At 31.1% G+C, this 14518-nt stretch overlaps 4 protein-coding genes and 1 non-coding gene across 5 annotated transcripts; 4 read left to right on the top strand and 1 right to left on the bottom strand.

The window, feature by feature from the left end:
* Positions 1-1104: 1104 nt before the first annotated feature.
* Positions 1105-3867, top strand: VPS54 (Vps54p; the record flags this gene model as incomplete). The annotated part of the gene is made up of 1 exon (XM_001645390.1): positions 1105-3867. The coding sequence occupies one exon, from the start codon at positions 1105-1107 to the stop codon at positions 3865-3867; it is 2763 nt and encodes a 920-aa protein (XP_001645440.1).
* Positions 3868-5338: 1471 nt separating this feature from the next.
* Kpol_1061p3 (uncharacterized protein) lies at positions 5339-7426 on the top strand (the record flags this gene model as incomplete). The annotated part of the gene is made up of 1 exon (XM_001645389.1): positions 5339-7426. One exon carries the CDS (start codon positions 5339-5341, stop codon positions 7424-7426), a length of 2088 nt encoding a protein of 695 aa, XP_001645439.1.
* A 369-nt stretch (positions 7427-7795) lies between these two features.
* Positions 7796-8767, bottom strand: Kpol_1061p2 (40S ribosomal protein uS17; the record flags this gene model as incomplete). The annotated part of the gene is made up of 2 exons (XM_001645388.1): positions 7796-8218; positions 8723-8767. The coding sequence occupies 2 exons, from the start codon at positions 8765-8767 to the stop codon at positions 7796-7798; spliced, it is 468 nt and encodes a 155-aa protein (XP_001645438.1).
* A 1889-nt stretch (positions 8768-10656) lies between these two features.
* On the top strand, positions 10657-12489 carry Kpol_1061p1 (uncharacterized protein; the record flags this gene model as incomplete). The annotated part of the gene is made up of 1 exon (XM_001645387.1): positions 10657-12489. The coding sequence occupies one exon, from the start codon at positions 10657-10659 to the stop codon at positions 12487-12489; it is 1833 nt and encodes a 610-aa protein (XP_001645437.1).
* Positions 12490-14204: 1715 nt separating this feature from the next.
* Positions 14205-14276, top strand: Kpol_1061trna1. Its single transcript has one exon. It is a non-coding gene; the product is annotated as a tRNA-Glu (tRNA).
* The last annotated feature ends 242 nt before the right edge of the window (positions 14277-14518 follow it).

Genomic DNA, 14518 nt, shown 5'->3' with positions numbered 1-14518 from the left:
AAACAAAGGAGAAAAGGATATAAATAAATACATGGATTAGAAAAATGGTTAGTTAAAGGTTTTTTAAAGAGAAGAAAGAGACATGTTGAAAAAGAGAGGCAGAAAAATTATTAAAATAATTAAAAAGTAAGAGTAAGAAAAGATTTCTCGGAAATTATCAATTGTAATTATTATTAATTAAACACAAATTAATAATACTGTTTGTTATATCGGTTTTGTATTACTATCCCCCCCACCACCACCCTATGGCTTTTAAATTTTGAGATTGAATCTTATTATTTTATTTTATTTTATTTTATCTTTATTTTTATTACTATTTTATTTTTAAATAGAACTTACTCTGCATACATCATTAATCATGTTCAAAGTAATCATCATTTATTGGAAAAAAAAATATTTTTTATTATTATTTTTTCATTATATTTCAATTTCTATTGTAATTCATATTTTCTCCCATATTAAAACAACAATAGCAAAAAAATCGAATAAATAAAAGATAGAACAGTTAAATTACTGTTGTGACAAAAATCAACCAACATTCAGCATTATTAAACTCCGCTAAGTCTAGGTTGAATCAAGTAAAGAAAATGGGATACATATATATATATATGTTGTATTATCTCTTTTTACTCAATTCTATGTAAGATCTTTTTTAATCGATTTACTATTTTATCGTAATTTTCGAGACTCTATTACTATATATAATGTGTAAATACTAGATTACAAATAGTAATGAATGCATACAATTAATCAATTGATAAACTAAAAGAGATCTAAATTCAAATCAAACGCTTACTGACATCTACCAATTACTGTCACTTCTTGTAACTATTTCATTATAATATCAACATCGTGAAACACGATTAAAATATCAATATTGATATTTGAAATAATCCCGAAAGGAAACACATGCATAGTTTTAAATAAAAGAGTGAAATACACCTATTAATTAATGATTTGATTGATTTGATTGATTTGAGAGTTATCTGTCCAATAAATCAAATTAATTTTTTTAGATATTGGTTGAAGATATTTAGTAATTAGTGGGAGCTAATTGGGTAATTCTTTAATAAAACTAGGATACGTTTTATTTTAAATTTTATAATGGAACTACCGAAACGTGATGATTTAAGAACTCCTCAACGTGAATCTATCGGTATTACATCACCAATCTTAAAATCGAATGAAAATACATTTAATACTCCAAAGGTATTGATTCATGATTCTCATTCTTCTTTTAATGACGATGATACATCTTTAAATGATGATTTATTGAGTATATCTGCTAGTAATAGACACAGGGATTTGTCAAGAAAAAGTGTCGATTCTATATCTGTTAGACGTAGTTTTGAATCTTCTATTGGTGGTAGAGGCTCTAGGTCATTTGGATTTGGAAATGGAAGACACAGTGGTTCAGAAGTTTATTCTCCATTAGGAAACAACTCAATTTATGAGATTGTTATGAATACAAGAAGAAAAAATTGGTTGAATTATCCAACATCTTATGACATACCTCCTGTTGTGTTAACTAAAAATGAGATTGATTCCGAATGGAAAGCTGATGTCAAAAAATACGTCGATTCTATAAAAACTGAATATTCTTATTTTGAAAGCACAAATAATCTAAAACATATGAATAGATTAGAGAAAATTAAACAATTAGAGGCATATAATTTCTCAAATACTGATTTAACAAATACCAATAATAATGATATTGATAATAACAATATTATCGAAAATGAGGAAAATATAAGCGATGAAAACTATATTTCCAATAAAAGGAATGCAAGTAAAGAATTTGATGAAGTACCTGATTTCTATTTTAAAAAAGGGTTCCAACTAGATAATCCAAGAACTTTCCATAATGTTTTAGAAGGTTTGGATTTGAAACTAGGTAAATTGGATGCAGAAGATGAATCTATTAGAAATGACGCATTTATAGAATTAAGGGATAGACTAAATTTTTATTTGGATGCTGTTGAGGGCCTATTAGTCACAGAAATCTCAAAATCCTCTCATAAATTTTTCCATACTCTTGGTAATGTTGACCAAATCCAAGAGAAAGTTAGCAATTCAATAAACGGATTGGTCATGATAGTTCAAAAGTTGCAAGATGTGGATAAAAATGAAATACAAGGCAAAATAGAGAAACTTCAAAAAATTATTAAACAACGAAATATTGAAAAATTAGAACAAGGTTTGTTGCAGGTTAAACAAGTTTTAATAAAGACTGAAGAATGTAAAAAACTGTATGAGAAAGATGAATACGATTCATGTATGGGAATGATAAACTCTATTGACGATTTGATAAGAGGTGATAATACCAAAAATGACGATGTTAAAAAATGGACAGAAAATTGGCCGCATAAATTAATAGATATAAAGTCTGTTCCATCATTATCAGAAACTAGGGAGTATTTAACTAATATGAGGATAGAAATTGGTGGTAAATTCTCTTTACAATTATGTGATATTTTAATTTTAGATTTAAAAGAATATTGTGATTCAGTTAACAGCAAAGAATCCTTAGAAAGATTGCAGAATATTTCAAGAGATAAGAAATATTTAGTCATTAACTCAGAGTTGCAATCCTCCTTATCAGTATTAATCGATAAATTATTCAAATGCGAGGAATTAACAAGTGCTTTTAGTGTATACCAGGATAAGGCAATCACAGAATTGAAGTCTATTATAAAAATATATCTTCCACAAGAGAACACATCTCCTTCAGATTTGGAGAATTCTTCGAGACCTGATTCTGGAAAATCTAGTAATAGTGGCTCAAAACTTTCAAGATTAATTAAAGAACAGACCCCAATGGAGTTTGAAGAAATGTTGGTTAAGACATTCACAAGAGCAAGCGAGGCTATCCGTAGACTTTATAGACACCAAAAACTGCTCCTTGACATATCTCTTAATGAGATTATGTCTGTTGGACAATCTTCAAGAAATGAACATGATATGATTACACAGTTAGATATTAGAAATGGTATCAATGAAAGTATAAGAATAGTTCAATTACGTATGGGTAAAATTATTGCAGTTCGTAGAGATTTAACATCCCAGCTTCGGTTTGATTATTTTTTAGCAGTTTATTCTATCTGTGTTTTATTTATTCAAGAATGCGAAGCTGTGAGTGGGGAATTCCTAACAAGATATCTTAGTGAAGTTTTATCTGCTCAGATCAAGCATTATATTGGCACCAAAAGTTTCAGGAGTGTGAGGACACTAAAACAGAAAATATCTGCTGAGAAATGGACACCTTTCATTGTAGAGCCGTCTGTTCAGAAAGATGTCAATGATATCGTTTCATCTATGGACTTGGATCCCTTGGATTGGACTAAATTTTTAGAAATTGACCCTTCTAAATATGATAAGAAGCCACAAGATATTGCTGAAGTTCCTGAAGTAGAAGTAGCTGTTTCAAATGAACCGGATAATTTAGCTCCTAAGGGTCATAGGAAATCGGTTGTAGTAGCGGATAAAACATTTGTTGCAACGGATACGTTGATTTCTACGATCAGTATGATCAAAGAGACACTAATATTATCTACGAATCTACCAACTTCATATTTGCCTTACCTTGAGAAGGAATGTTATGAAATATTAAAAACATTTTGTGAAAATGTGACGATAATTGTGAAGGATCCTGCCAAGGGGAAGACCAATCTCTCCATCATGGGCGAGTCTGTTGATTGTCTAGTTGAGTTTATCAAAATCATCCAACGTTTGTTTAGAAGGTTGATGAGTTCCAGTAGAGATATATTGCAAAAAGACCAACAAGTAGACTACATAAAGCTTTTACAAATGTTCCAGTCGGCATCAGAAAGGATATATTTGGCCAATGCACCTCCCCCACCTGCATAAAACTAACCCATGAATCAACCAGCTCTCCTAACCATGGATAATACGACATTTATATATTTAAGTTTATGTAGGATTATCTTGTTATAGATATACACACGATATATAGGGTATATAAATGGAGCTATTGAGCTGAACTAACCCAACATACATATAGATCATGCATAAGAACGCATAAACTTATACCATTATATACTTCAACAATGACACAAATGTATATATATATATATAGGTTTAACTGAGTCTAAAATATCCAACTGTATAATATTCTCATATATAAGCTGGGCGGCTAAGTGTGTATGTATGAATATAATCACGTGACTACTAATTACCCGCATTTCAAGTGCTTCCCCAAAATTCAAAAAGATATCACCTCATACGAATATATTTTGGCACCAAAGAAAAAAGGACCTGTATCGCATTATACGAAGAGAAGAGCTAAAGATGCTCCAACAACATCTCATCTTTCTCACACATCCACCGTAATAAACAAACGGATCAACAATGTTATAAGAATCAAAACAAGTTATTTTAAACAAGAGGAACTATTAATCTAATCTCTTTGAGAAGTTGTCAACCAAGATATTATTTGAGTTTGAAGCTTTGGGATCGACTGTGAATATTAGGGTTTGAGAATTATTTCAAATTGGAGGTCGCTGTCTAAGGAGCCCTTTTGTATCAATAATTATAAAAATTTAGACATTTTGTTGATCCTTTTCAATAATATATTTGGATTAACAAGGAAAATTGGGAAATTGAATATTCTGTAATTAATATTTTTAATTATAGAAATATCAAGTATTTTGTCAGCTTTTGATTCTGTTTTGATCTTTTAAATCCATTAATTAAAATTAAGTTCTCTTTTTGAGATCAAAGTAAAAATCACCACACTATTCTTCTTCAGATTCAGACTTAAATTTACACTTTAGGAACTGATTGTCGCGTGATTAAAATACTACTGCTACTGGTGAACCTTTAAATTTTCCTGAAGATAAAAACAACCTAACAAGCAGTCTGACCCATCCATTATTCAATCATTTTTTTTTTTTTAAAAAAAAAAACTTGTTAAGAAAATTTGAACTTGATTGATTCGTTAGTGATCCACTCAAGCCTTTTTCTGGTATCTATTTTTGAAGAAGGAGAAGAATTAAAATTCTAGGAATAGAAAAATTTTAAGAAGGTTTTAAGGTTTTTGAGATTTTTTTTATTTAAATCGTTAAGCTTACCCTGCTCTTCTTTGATTTTAAAGGTTTGTCAATATAGACCATCTTAATATTATTGAATAAAGTGTCAGTGCAAGGAACTGTCAAAGATTTAAAATAGTTTTAAGAGGTTCGTCCTGCATTTTATTTTGATATTGGTATCACAAGGTTTTTTTTTGTCGAATTTGTTCTTAGAGTGAAGAAACAAAGATACAAAAAAATTTTTCGTTGGTTTTACACGTAATAATTAGAATAAACATATTTTAATTACTATGGCGAGAGGTGCAAATAAAACCAGATATAATGATGAGAATGCTCATCAAAGACAGGAATCAGTAGAGGAAGCTGTTTTCAAGTATGTTGGCGTTGGCCTTCGTGATAACGATGATGAGGTAAGATCACAACAGGACCTTAAAGAACAAGAGGAAGAACATGAACATCAAAAGGAACGTCAACAAGAACAGGAAGAGGAGGAAGCGGAAGATGATGCTAAAGTAAAAGATGGTGACGAAAATGAAAAATCAAAGAATACTGCTAATGGTGATGACGACAATGATGGAGAAAATAGAGAAAACGATAATAACGAAAATGAAAATAAAAGTGATAGACGCAACTCGACTACTGCTGATGCCGCGGTTGCTGCAGTTGAAGAGGAAATGCAATGGCTATTACAACATGCTGATATCAACAACTCACAAAATAACCAGCAAACATCAGATGGAAATGATCCTACTTCTCGTGAACCTCACGCAGTAGCAATTGCTGCAGTAGCCAATGCATTAGCGGCTGCTCACAACAACAGATCACAAAAAAGATCTTACAGATTGGCTAATAGAGAGAATGAAGAACCTATAAATGGAGAAAACAGAGGAAAAGAAGATAAACATAATGACGGTGCAAAGAATGCCAAGAAAAATAAGGAAACTAGATTTCATGATAATAATACAAGCAAAAATATCAATGACAGACCTTCTAAAAAATCCAAGGTTATAAAAGATAAAAAGAATGAAGTTGCAGTAGATCCAGAATTGGCTACTTTGGATGATGATACTGAGAATCATGATCACCACGATGTAGATGTTTCTGAGCATGATCAATTAGTAAGAAAGGCCATCATTGATTCTGACTCAATTACTCAACATCCAGACTTCCAACAGTATTTAAATACAGATGACGATTACAAAGAAAGTAAACTTGCCAAAAGAATGCTACATGAAGCTGAACAAGTAGCATCAGCCGAAGATAATGCCAAAACTTACGCTGATTTACAAAAATCTGCTAATTTAGATGAAAATAACGAAACAGAAAACGGTGAGAATAGACAGGCACAAAAAGCTGAATTCCGTGAGCTATTGCCAAAGGTTCATAATACAAATAATAGGGCATTAGTAATAGACGTTTCACACCTGGTTCAATCGGCAGCAACAAAAGCTTCTGCAAGCATAGTGGCCACAACATCTCAAGCTAGTGGTAAATCGTTTGATGCAGCAGAAGAAGCCGCCTTAGAGCAGTTCATTAATGAATACCAAAAAATCAAAGATTTAAGCAGAAAAGAAATATGTCAAAGAATTTGGAGCAATGAGCGTCGTAAGGATGACTTTTGGGTAAATATCTGTAAGGTTTTACCTTACAGGACAAGATCATCAATTTACAAACATGTTCGTAGAAAGTATCACATCTTCGAACAACGTGGTAAATGGACTCCACAAGAGGAAAGTGAATTAGCTAGGCTATGTGTCGAAAAGGAAGGACAGTGGTCAGAAATTGGTAAGGCATTGGGAAGAATGCCTGAGGATTGTAGAGATCGCTGGAGAAATTATGTAAAATGTGGTGATAAGAGATCATCACATAAGTGGACAACTGAAGAAGAAGAGTTATTAAAGAAGGTGATAAGTGAAATGTTAAGTGAAGCCGAAATAGCGAATAATGAAAACGAGTCTTATGACAGAAAAGACGAATTTGATGATATTACAGATATGTCTAAAAAGGAAGAACGTCATAAGACATTCAAGGATATCATAAATTGGACTATTGTTAGTGAACGTATGGGAGGTAAAAGATCTCGTATCCAATGTCGTTATAAATGGAATAAGTTGATGAAGAAGCAGGCAATGGATAAAATAGAAACCATAACAGATAATGACAAAAAATGGATACTAGGAAAATTAAGAGATTTAGGATTTACAGAAGATTCTCAAGTCGATTGGGATGACTTAGCCATGTTAAAAGTAACCGGTTTATCTCTAAGTGGCGCTGAATTAAAACTCTGTTACGAAAAGATGAGAGGCAAAATAAAGAATGCAAAGTCTAAAACTATAAATGAAATTTCTAAAGAATTATTAACAACATTTGATGCATGAAGTAGCATAACTAACTACACAATATTTAATCAAAACTTTCCGCACATGATATTATTATTCTTCTATAACCTTATTTTAATTAAATTACCCTTTAAGGTTTTGTATTTTTACTTAGTTAATTTTTTTAATTTATTATAAAATATATGTATCACTATTAATTATCACATATTCTGTGAGGCACATGATTGTATAACCAGATGTATATTTATATATTATAGGATATAATCTACTCACCAATCATGAATACGTTCTTGAAATTAATTCAGAGAGTGATAATAAAATGTTGTTTTATATTCTAATACATTATACAAATGATTATATATTTAGAAAAAATAAAAAGCTTTAATTAATTAACCAAATTTATTAAACTTAGAATTTGGTGAATTGCTTCTTAGATTTGGAAGAAGAAGCAACCTTCAAGACGTTGAATCTAACAGTCTTGGAGATTGGTCTACATTGACCAGCAGTGACGATGTCACCAACTTCAACTCTGAAAGCTGGGGAAACGTGGACTGGGACGTTCTTGTGTCTCTTTTCGTATCTGTTGTACTTTGGAACGTAGTGCAAGTAGTCTCTTCTGATGACAATAGTACGGTGCATCTTGGTGGAGACAACAGTACCGGTCAAGATCTTACCACGGATAGAAACCATACCAGTGAATGGACACTTCTTGTCAATGTAAGTACCTTCAATGGCGGTCTTTGGGGTCTTGAAACCCAAACCGACGTTCTTATACCATCTCTTAGTTCTTCTGGAAGTCTTGAACTTTGGGTTAGAGAAGATGTGTGGTTGCTAATTAAAATTATATTATAAAAAAAATTGTTAGTAATTATGCCATCTATATCATTAAATCAATAATTGGAAAAATGAGAGACTTATCGTTATAATATTTACACCATTAGTATACCTTCGTCTAGATACACAGTGCTTTAAAGTAATCATTGGAAATTTTTTTTCCACTTTTCAATTTTAAAATTTGGTGAAATTATTGTTCTTTAAATTTTATTCTGGTAAAGATGGATATAATTCATTCCATTTGAAATAAAACAAATTATATCAATCAACAATATCAGAATTAATCGTTACTACCAGTTAACATTTTCTATGATGGTGGAAAATCTATAATGATCGGTATGAGCATAAAAATCCACAGCCATCTTATTGTTATGATAATGAATCCTCCATATGCTCTTTATCTATCTATCTATCTAAATTCTAAATCTCACCTTGATATTTTTATTTCGTCTCTCATCTAACAACTAAAAAACATTAAATATAAATATAGTTTATTCATACCTTTTGGAAAGCTCTTTCAGATTGAACAGTCAATTCAGTGGACATCTTTACGGTTTCTTGATTTCTTCAACTTGTATTTTAAATGTATCAAAGATGTTGCAATAGCACCTCTAGATATATGTATTACTATTAATAAATAGACGTTTACAGAACTATTTGATGATGAATATTGAATTTTGTTCAGTAACTAACAACTGATAGAGACGATGATGGATAATGAATTAATTGCCTAGAATTGAGTGAGTGCTGTGAAGAGTTACTACTAGCAAGACAAGGAAAACGTTTGGGTTAGGTTCATCATCACTATTCAATTCAATTCAATTCAATTCGAATTGAGAAACAGAAGCTTTGATGCTTTGATGATGATGATGATGTTGATGTTGATAGTAAGTTAACTTGACAAGAGTCCATTCCGTAATGGTAAAGTCAGTAAGCAGTAACTAAACACAATCAGAGTATTCAGTTTGGTTTATTGAACGTTGGAAATTTGTTCAAGCGATGCTTGTTTGGTTTGGTTTGGTTAGATGAGCCTACTGTGAACAGAGAGAGTCGGAATTAGAATTAGAATTAGAGTTGAAGTTAGAGAGAGAACTGAGAAACTAGATGGTCATGCTAGAAGGAGCATAAAGTTACAATAGGCAGGCGGGGACAGCAAAGGTCAGGCTGGAGACCAGGTAACGGTAGAAAGTGTTTGCTGTCTAGATGGCTATAAAGTTTGACAAGTAGTTTGGAATAATAGCACACGCTCTCTCCATCTCTACCCACGCAGAGAGAGGGAAGTAACATGGGCAACAACGAGCAAAGTGTGTAAGACAGTAAGTATCAACTGGTATCTGTCCCACCGACCCCCCCCCCCCACCAGCTGAAAAATTTCAAGATGCAATGTGATTTTTTTTCAAAAACTTGAGTCGGTTTTGCGTTGTGCGTTTCGGACATGTTTTGATTTAATTTTGGGTTATCTTTTTTCGACATCTTCGAATTTTGTTCCGGGAAGAGAAAAAGAAACAGCACAAAATTTGGTTTTGACTTTTATGGAAATGTACAGGTGTTTGGTCACTTTTCGAGCAGTCACGTTGGAGTTCCAATTGAAAAAAATGTAACCGACCAGCCGACCATTTGTTTATACGTATTATATTTTAACCAAATCTTTTAGATATATGAGATGCTTATACAGTTTTAATAAACTGTCACTGACGTTTATATGTGCAAGGAATAAATTTTGGAACCAATGTAATCAGTTCAAGAACTTACTTTTATGTATATTGGCTTACTTTATACCCTTTTTTATTTATTTTTTTTTACTTGTTTTCTTGTTTTATTTAAACACTCTTTTTAAGGTATGGGTAAATAACAATTGTTGTAATTGTTTTTTATAACAATTACAACAATTGTTTACACTTTACATTTTTATTAGTTACTGATGATTGTATGTATTTATGGATAATTGCCGTGTTGAACTTTCCACAAATTCTGGTGACCGATCTTTCTTGTTATTCTCACTGTTGTTGTTCTCATTAGCGTTTGTGTCAGTAATTCAAAATGGTCTTTTGTAAATTTTGAACAATAGATTAATGCAAGAGTAAAAGTAAAAGTAAAAGTAAAAGTAAATGCAAATGCAAATGCAAATGCAAATGCAAATGTAAATGTAAATGTAAATTTAAATTTAAACCAAGAGGCCAATTTTGAATATTAATAATAACTGAAATGCACCTGCATCTTATCTAGTTATTATTTGAATCTATATAGATTGGTATAATTTCAGTTGAAATTGATAATTTGTGATCTATCCTTAAACGTGTTAGATATTTGCTAGAGGGATCTTTCCCATTATATGAGTAGTAGGTGGGCAAAACAACAACAACACCAAAGATATAAAAGAATCTGGAATTTACAAGAGTCACTAAAAAATATACGCAAATTATATATCAAGTAAAATGAGCTTGTTTCCAATGAATAAACCTTCTCCTCTAGATCAATCAACCCCTACAAAGAGTTCAAAAAGGTATTCAATTAGGAAATGGCTTCATTCTATTTCTACAAAGAATAATGCAGGCACTAACGTTCCATCTGCAAATAGTTTACAGGGTTCAAGCTCATTGACCTCTGGAAACAATAGTTTCTCAGCTAGTAGGGAAAAATTAAACCATATCAAAGATCAATTCAAATCAGGTATAGATAGATTGAGATTGAACAGTTCAGTAGCCACTGGCATAGATATTCCTTTGTCTGACGTCGAAGAAAAAGAATACAGTAGGGAAGAAGTTGGTTCAAATACAATAAATAGTTCTCCACAAATCAATTGCCAAAATTCACATTCAAAAAAAGAAGATGAATTATCTTGTTATGATATTTACCATACTTATCCCAAAGATCTAGATTTGCTATTTGAGTACTCAATGAAAAAAATATTCTCCGAAACAAGTATGGAGCATAGCCCATACTGTGATGATGAAAGAATAGATAATGAGTTTGGAGAATTGCAACCTTTCCAGAACTTAAATTATGATGATTTAAATAAAATTGAAAGAATTTGTACTACTATACAACCTATTAGATTTCCATCTTTAGATGACACAGATAAATCTCATTTAAATAATCAAAATAGATTTTTAAATTACGAGAACAAAATTGCAATCTCATCGAGCAAAAGTACGCCGGTATGTTCTATCCATTCTACAGAAGAATCAGAAGAAAACTACCAACATGAGTCGACAAATAAGGTTAAAAATAAGTGTCAAGTAGACAATAAAACCCAAGATATTTCTACAGAGGAAGATGTTTCAAGTGGAAATACAAATGCTGACGCAGATGCTGAATCCATTGCTGATTATGATGACGAAAGGGAAGATGAAGATGAGGAACAAGAAGAACAACAGGAACAGATCAATGACAGAGAAAGAAAAATAAATACAGAAAAAGAAGGAGATACATCTAGTGACAATATCTTAATTTATGAAGGTGTCATAGACGACAATTATTATGATGAAAGCTCTTGCGATTACGAAGATTCTATTCTGAACACTCCTCCAATTTACTTGACTCAAACAAGTTTGAAAGAATCCAATATGATTAATTCTACTGGCTCTTTATCATTACTTGGAGTTGTAGAAACATCAGATTTTACGTTAGAAAATGGAAAAGAAACAAAAGATGAAATAATGTCTATTGTAGATCAGTTTTTGAGTAAAGATGATAAATCTGATACTGACGACATTTCTCCCAAATCAGATTCCATAAAAAATGGTGTCAAAATTCACACAATTGATTCCGATTTCCAAGAATTTGATATCAGTTATGATATTAGTAATGATCAAGAATCTAGTACAAATAATCAGAAGTATGATCTAGAAAAAAATGAAATTGAACCTGTCTCTTTTGTTGTAATTCCAAATGCCTCTAAAAGATGTTCTTATAATAGAAGGACAAATTGTCTGTCAATCAAAGTGGCAAAAGAACAAATATTAACTAACGAAATCCCAGCAACTAAAACTAGAAAGAAATCACTGTCAATTATTTTAAAAGATGTAGAAGTTAAGGATAGAGTAAACAAAAAATCTCAGAAGGATATGGCTCAAACAAAGGAACACTTGGCTGAAAGCCAAATTGCAGAATTTTATTCCAAGAAATATGTTCCTGAACTTTTAGAAAATATAAAACAAGAGAGAATAATGTTGAGAGATTATAATACTGACAAAAGAACTCAAGCTCTTAAATTTGATGGAAAACCCGTTTCAATCCAATACACAACTGTACATTACAATAGGTAGATTGATCAAAAGTAAAATAATAACAATAAATACTGAAACACATCAAAAAATAAATTAACTGAACTGTATTATATGTACTGAGTATAATCATCAATATAGTATGTCTATGGTTTTTAAGTAAATATTTTGACTTCAATTCAGATTGCAAAGAAATGGTATTTAATATATGTATGTTAAAACCATTTTTAGGTGTCAGTAGTTGTTCAACAACAAGTTAATACTAAACCAAGCCTTCTGCTCTTAACTACAAAAATATTATAGATATATAAAATATCTATTTAATTAGAATCAGTAAACCTTACACGAAATATTGAGCTGTGACAGAGTAGCATAATTTTAAACCTCTCTCCTATTGAGATGTCAGTTATGAAATGCTTAGATATTTCTTTGGTTCATCCGTCAGAATTTGCAATTCTAAAGAAAAACAAGAAATCACCATATTTATTATATAAATTTCTTCAACTTCTCAAGAAATGATATTTTGGATGCCATTGTGAAGAGTGACATCACTTTCTTTGTTCCTTGAAACAGGAAGCAACCTTAAATGACAGATACTTAATAAGAAAATAGAAAAATCATTAACGTCCTACAAATATGTATTAAAAATTATGAGAAAGAATTAACTATATTTGTGACCTAAGCTTTTGCCTCTTTGCGAAGGGTAGATTTAGCTGCCATGGTCAACAGCCTAGTGACCATATCAAACCTTCCTGAAATAGGTTAAAGGCTTTGCTCAACAATTTTAATATATTTCAGAATGTTTTTCAAAGGAAAAGAAGATGTGATATAAGCACTAATTAAACAGATATTGACTAATAGTATACTAGATTATTGCCAATACAATTGAATAATCTTTCAAGTGCCAAAAGGGTATGCGGTAAAGCTATTGTGACGTGACATCGACCGAATATATAGCAGATGTGAAAACCTCTGAAATATAATAACAAGTAGAATTAAAATACTAATATTCTTAAATAACTTTAGACCTTCTTAACGATATTAATCTAGTTATTAATTTAAACTGTGTCCGACTTCTACTACAAGTTAAACATCTTGTCTTGAGAATTAGTTTGTATTTCTTGTATTAGTTATGTAGTATTGATATGTGGGGATTTTCCCCCTTCTCTTTCTTAGACAATGATGTTTCTTGAATAAATTGCACAACCATTCAATATTACAAATGTGAATATTTATCTCTATTTAAATCCAAATTATTTCGATACAACGTTTCGTGTCATCTAGGCCATTAGTAATGGACGAGCCACCAGAATTACCAATACTGAATATGGTGTGTAGCAGCTTGGACACTAAATGTGCCCATATGAGGCCGAATTACTATTGAAACAACTTTGGCTTCCAAAATATTGAAAAATACAGACTACAGTTTCATTATCCCTGTTTATATACTTTTGATTTATAGAAATAGTATCAAGAATTCAAACTGTAATTGATGTTCGTTCTGTAATAAGCCAAGCTAATGCCATTCAGGCGTCTCTTAAGAATTGTGTTTGCTTAACAATTATATAATGACATGAAATATGGATAATTCCATATTATTAAATGGTTCAATCAAAAAGATGTAGTTCTAAAGGGGGTATACGTATGGATATTAGGCGTTCATACTTACGACTCTTGCTAATTTATCATGTGATTTAAGAGTAATTGAACTTCCATATAAATTTATCATTAAAATGTTCAAAAACAAGGAATAACTATCCGATATAGTGTAACGGCTATCACATCACGCTTTCACCGTGGAGACCGGGGTTCGACTCCCCGTATCGGAGTTTAATTTTTTACATATTTAACCAAATATCAAACTAAGTAGTAAGAATAAATTGGAAGTATTATCTATCACTCATTCATTATTGAAATGAAGACATATGAAATAACGAAGATGATATTTACCTTATATTGATTTGGATGTTATGGAATTTTTAAAAATATGATTATTTAAGAATCTATTTACATGATTTTTATATTTATCATTGCATATTGGAAATAAAGAGATTTAATATTGCCAATTAGT

Source organism: Vanderwaltozyma polyspora, genomic scaffold, assembly GCF_000150035.1.
Source record: "Vanderwaltozyma polyspora DSM 70294 KpolScaffold1061 genomic scaffold, whole genome shotgun sequence".
Lineage (NCBI taxonomy): Eukaryota > Fungi > Ascomycota > Saccharomycetes > Saccharomycetales > Saccharomycetaceae > Vanderwaltozyma > Vanderwaltozyma polyspora.
This window is presented reverse-complemented; position numbering and strand designations above follow the sequence as displayed.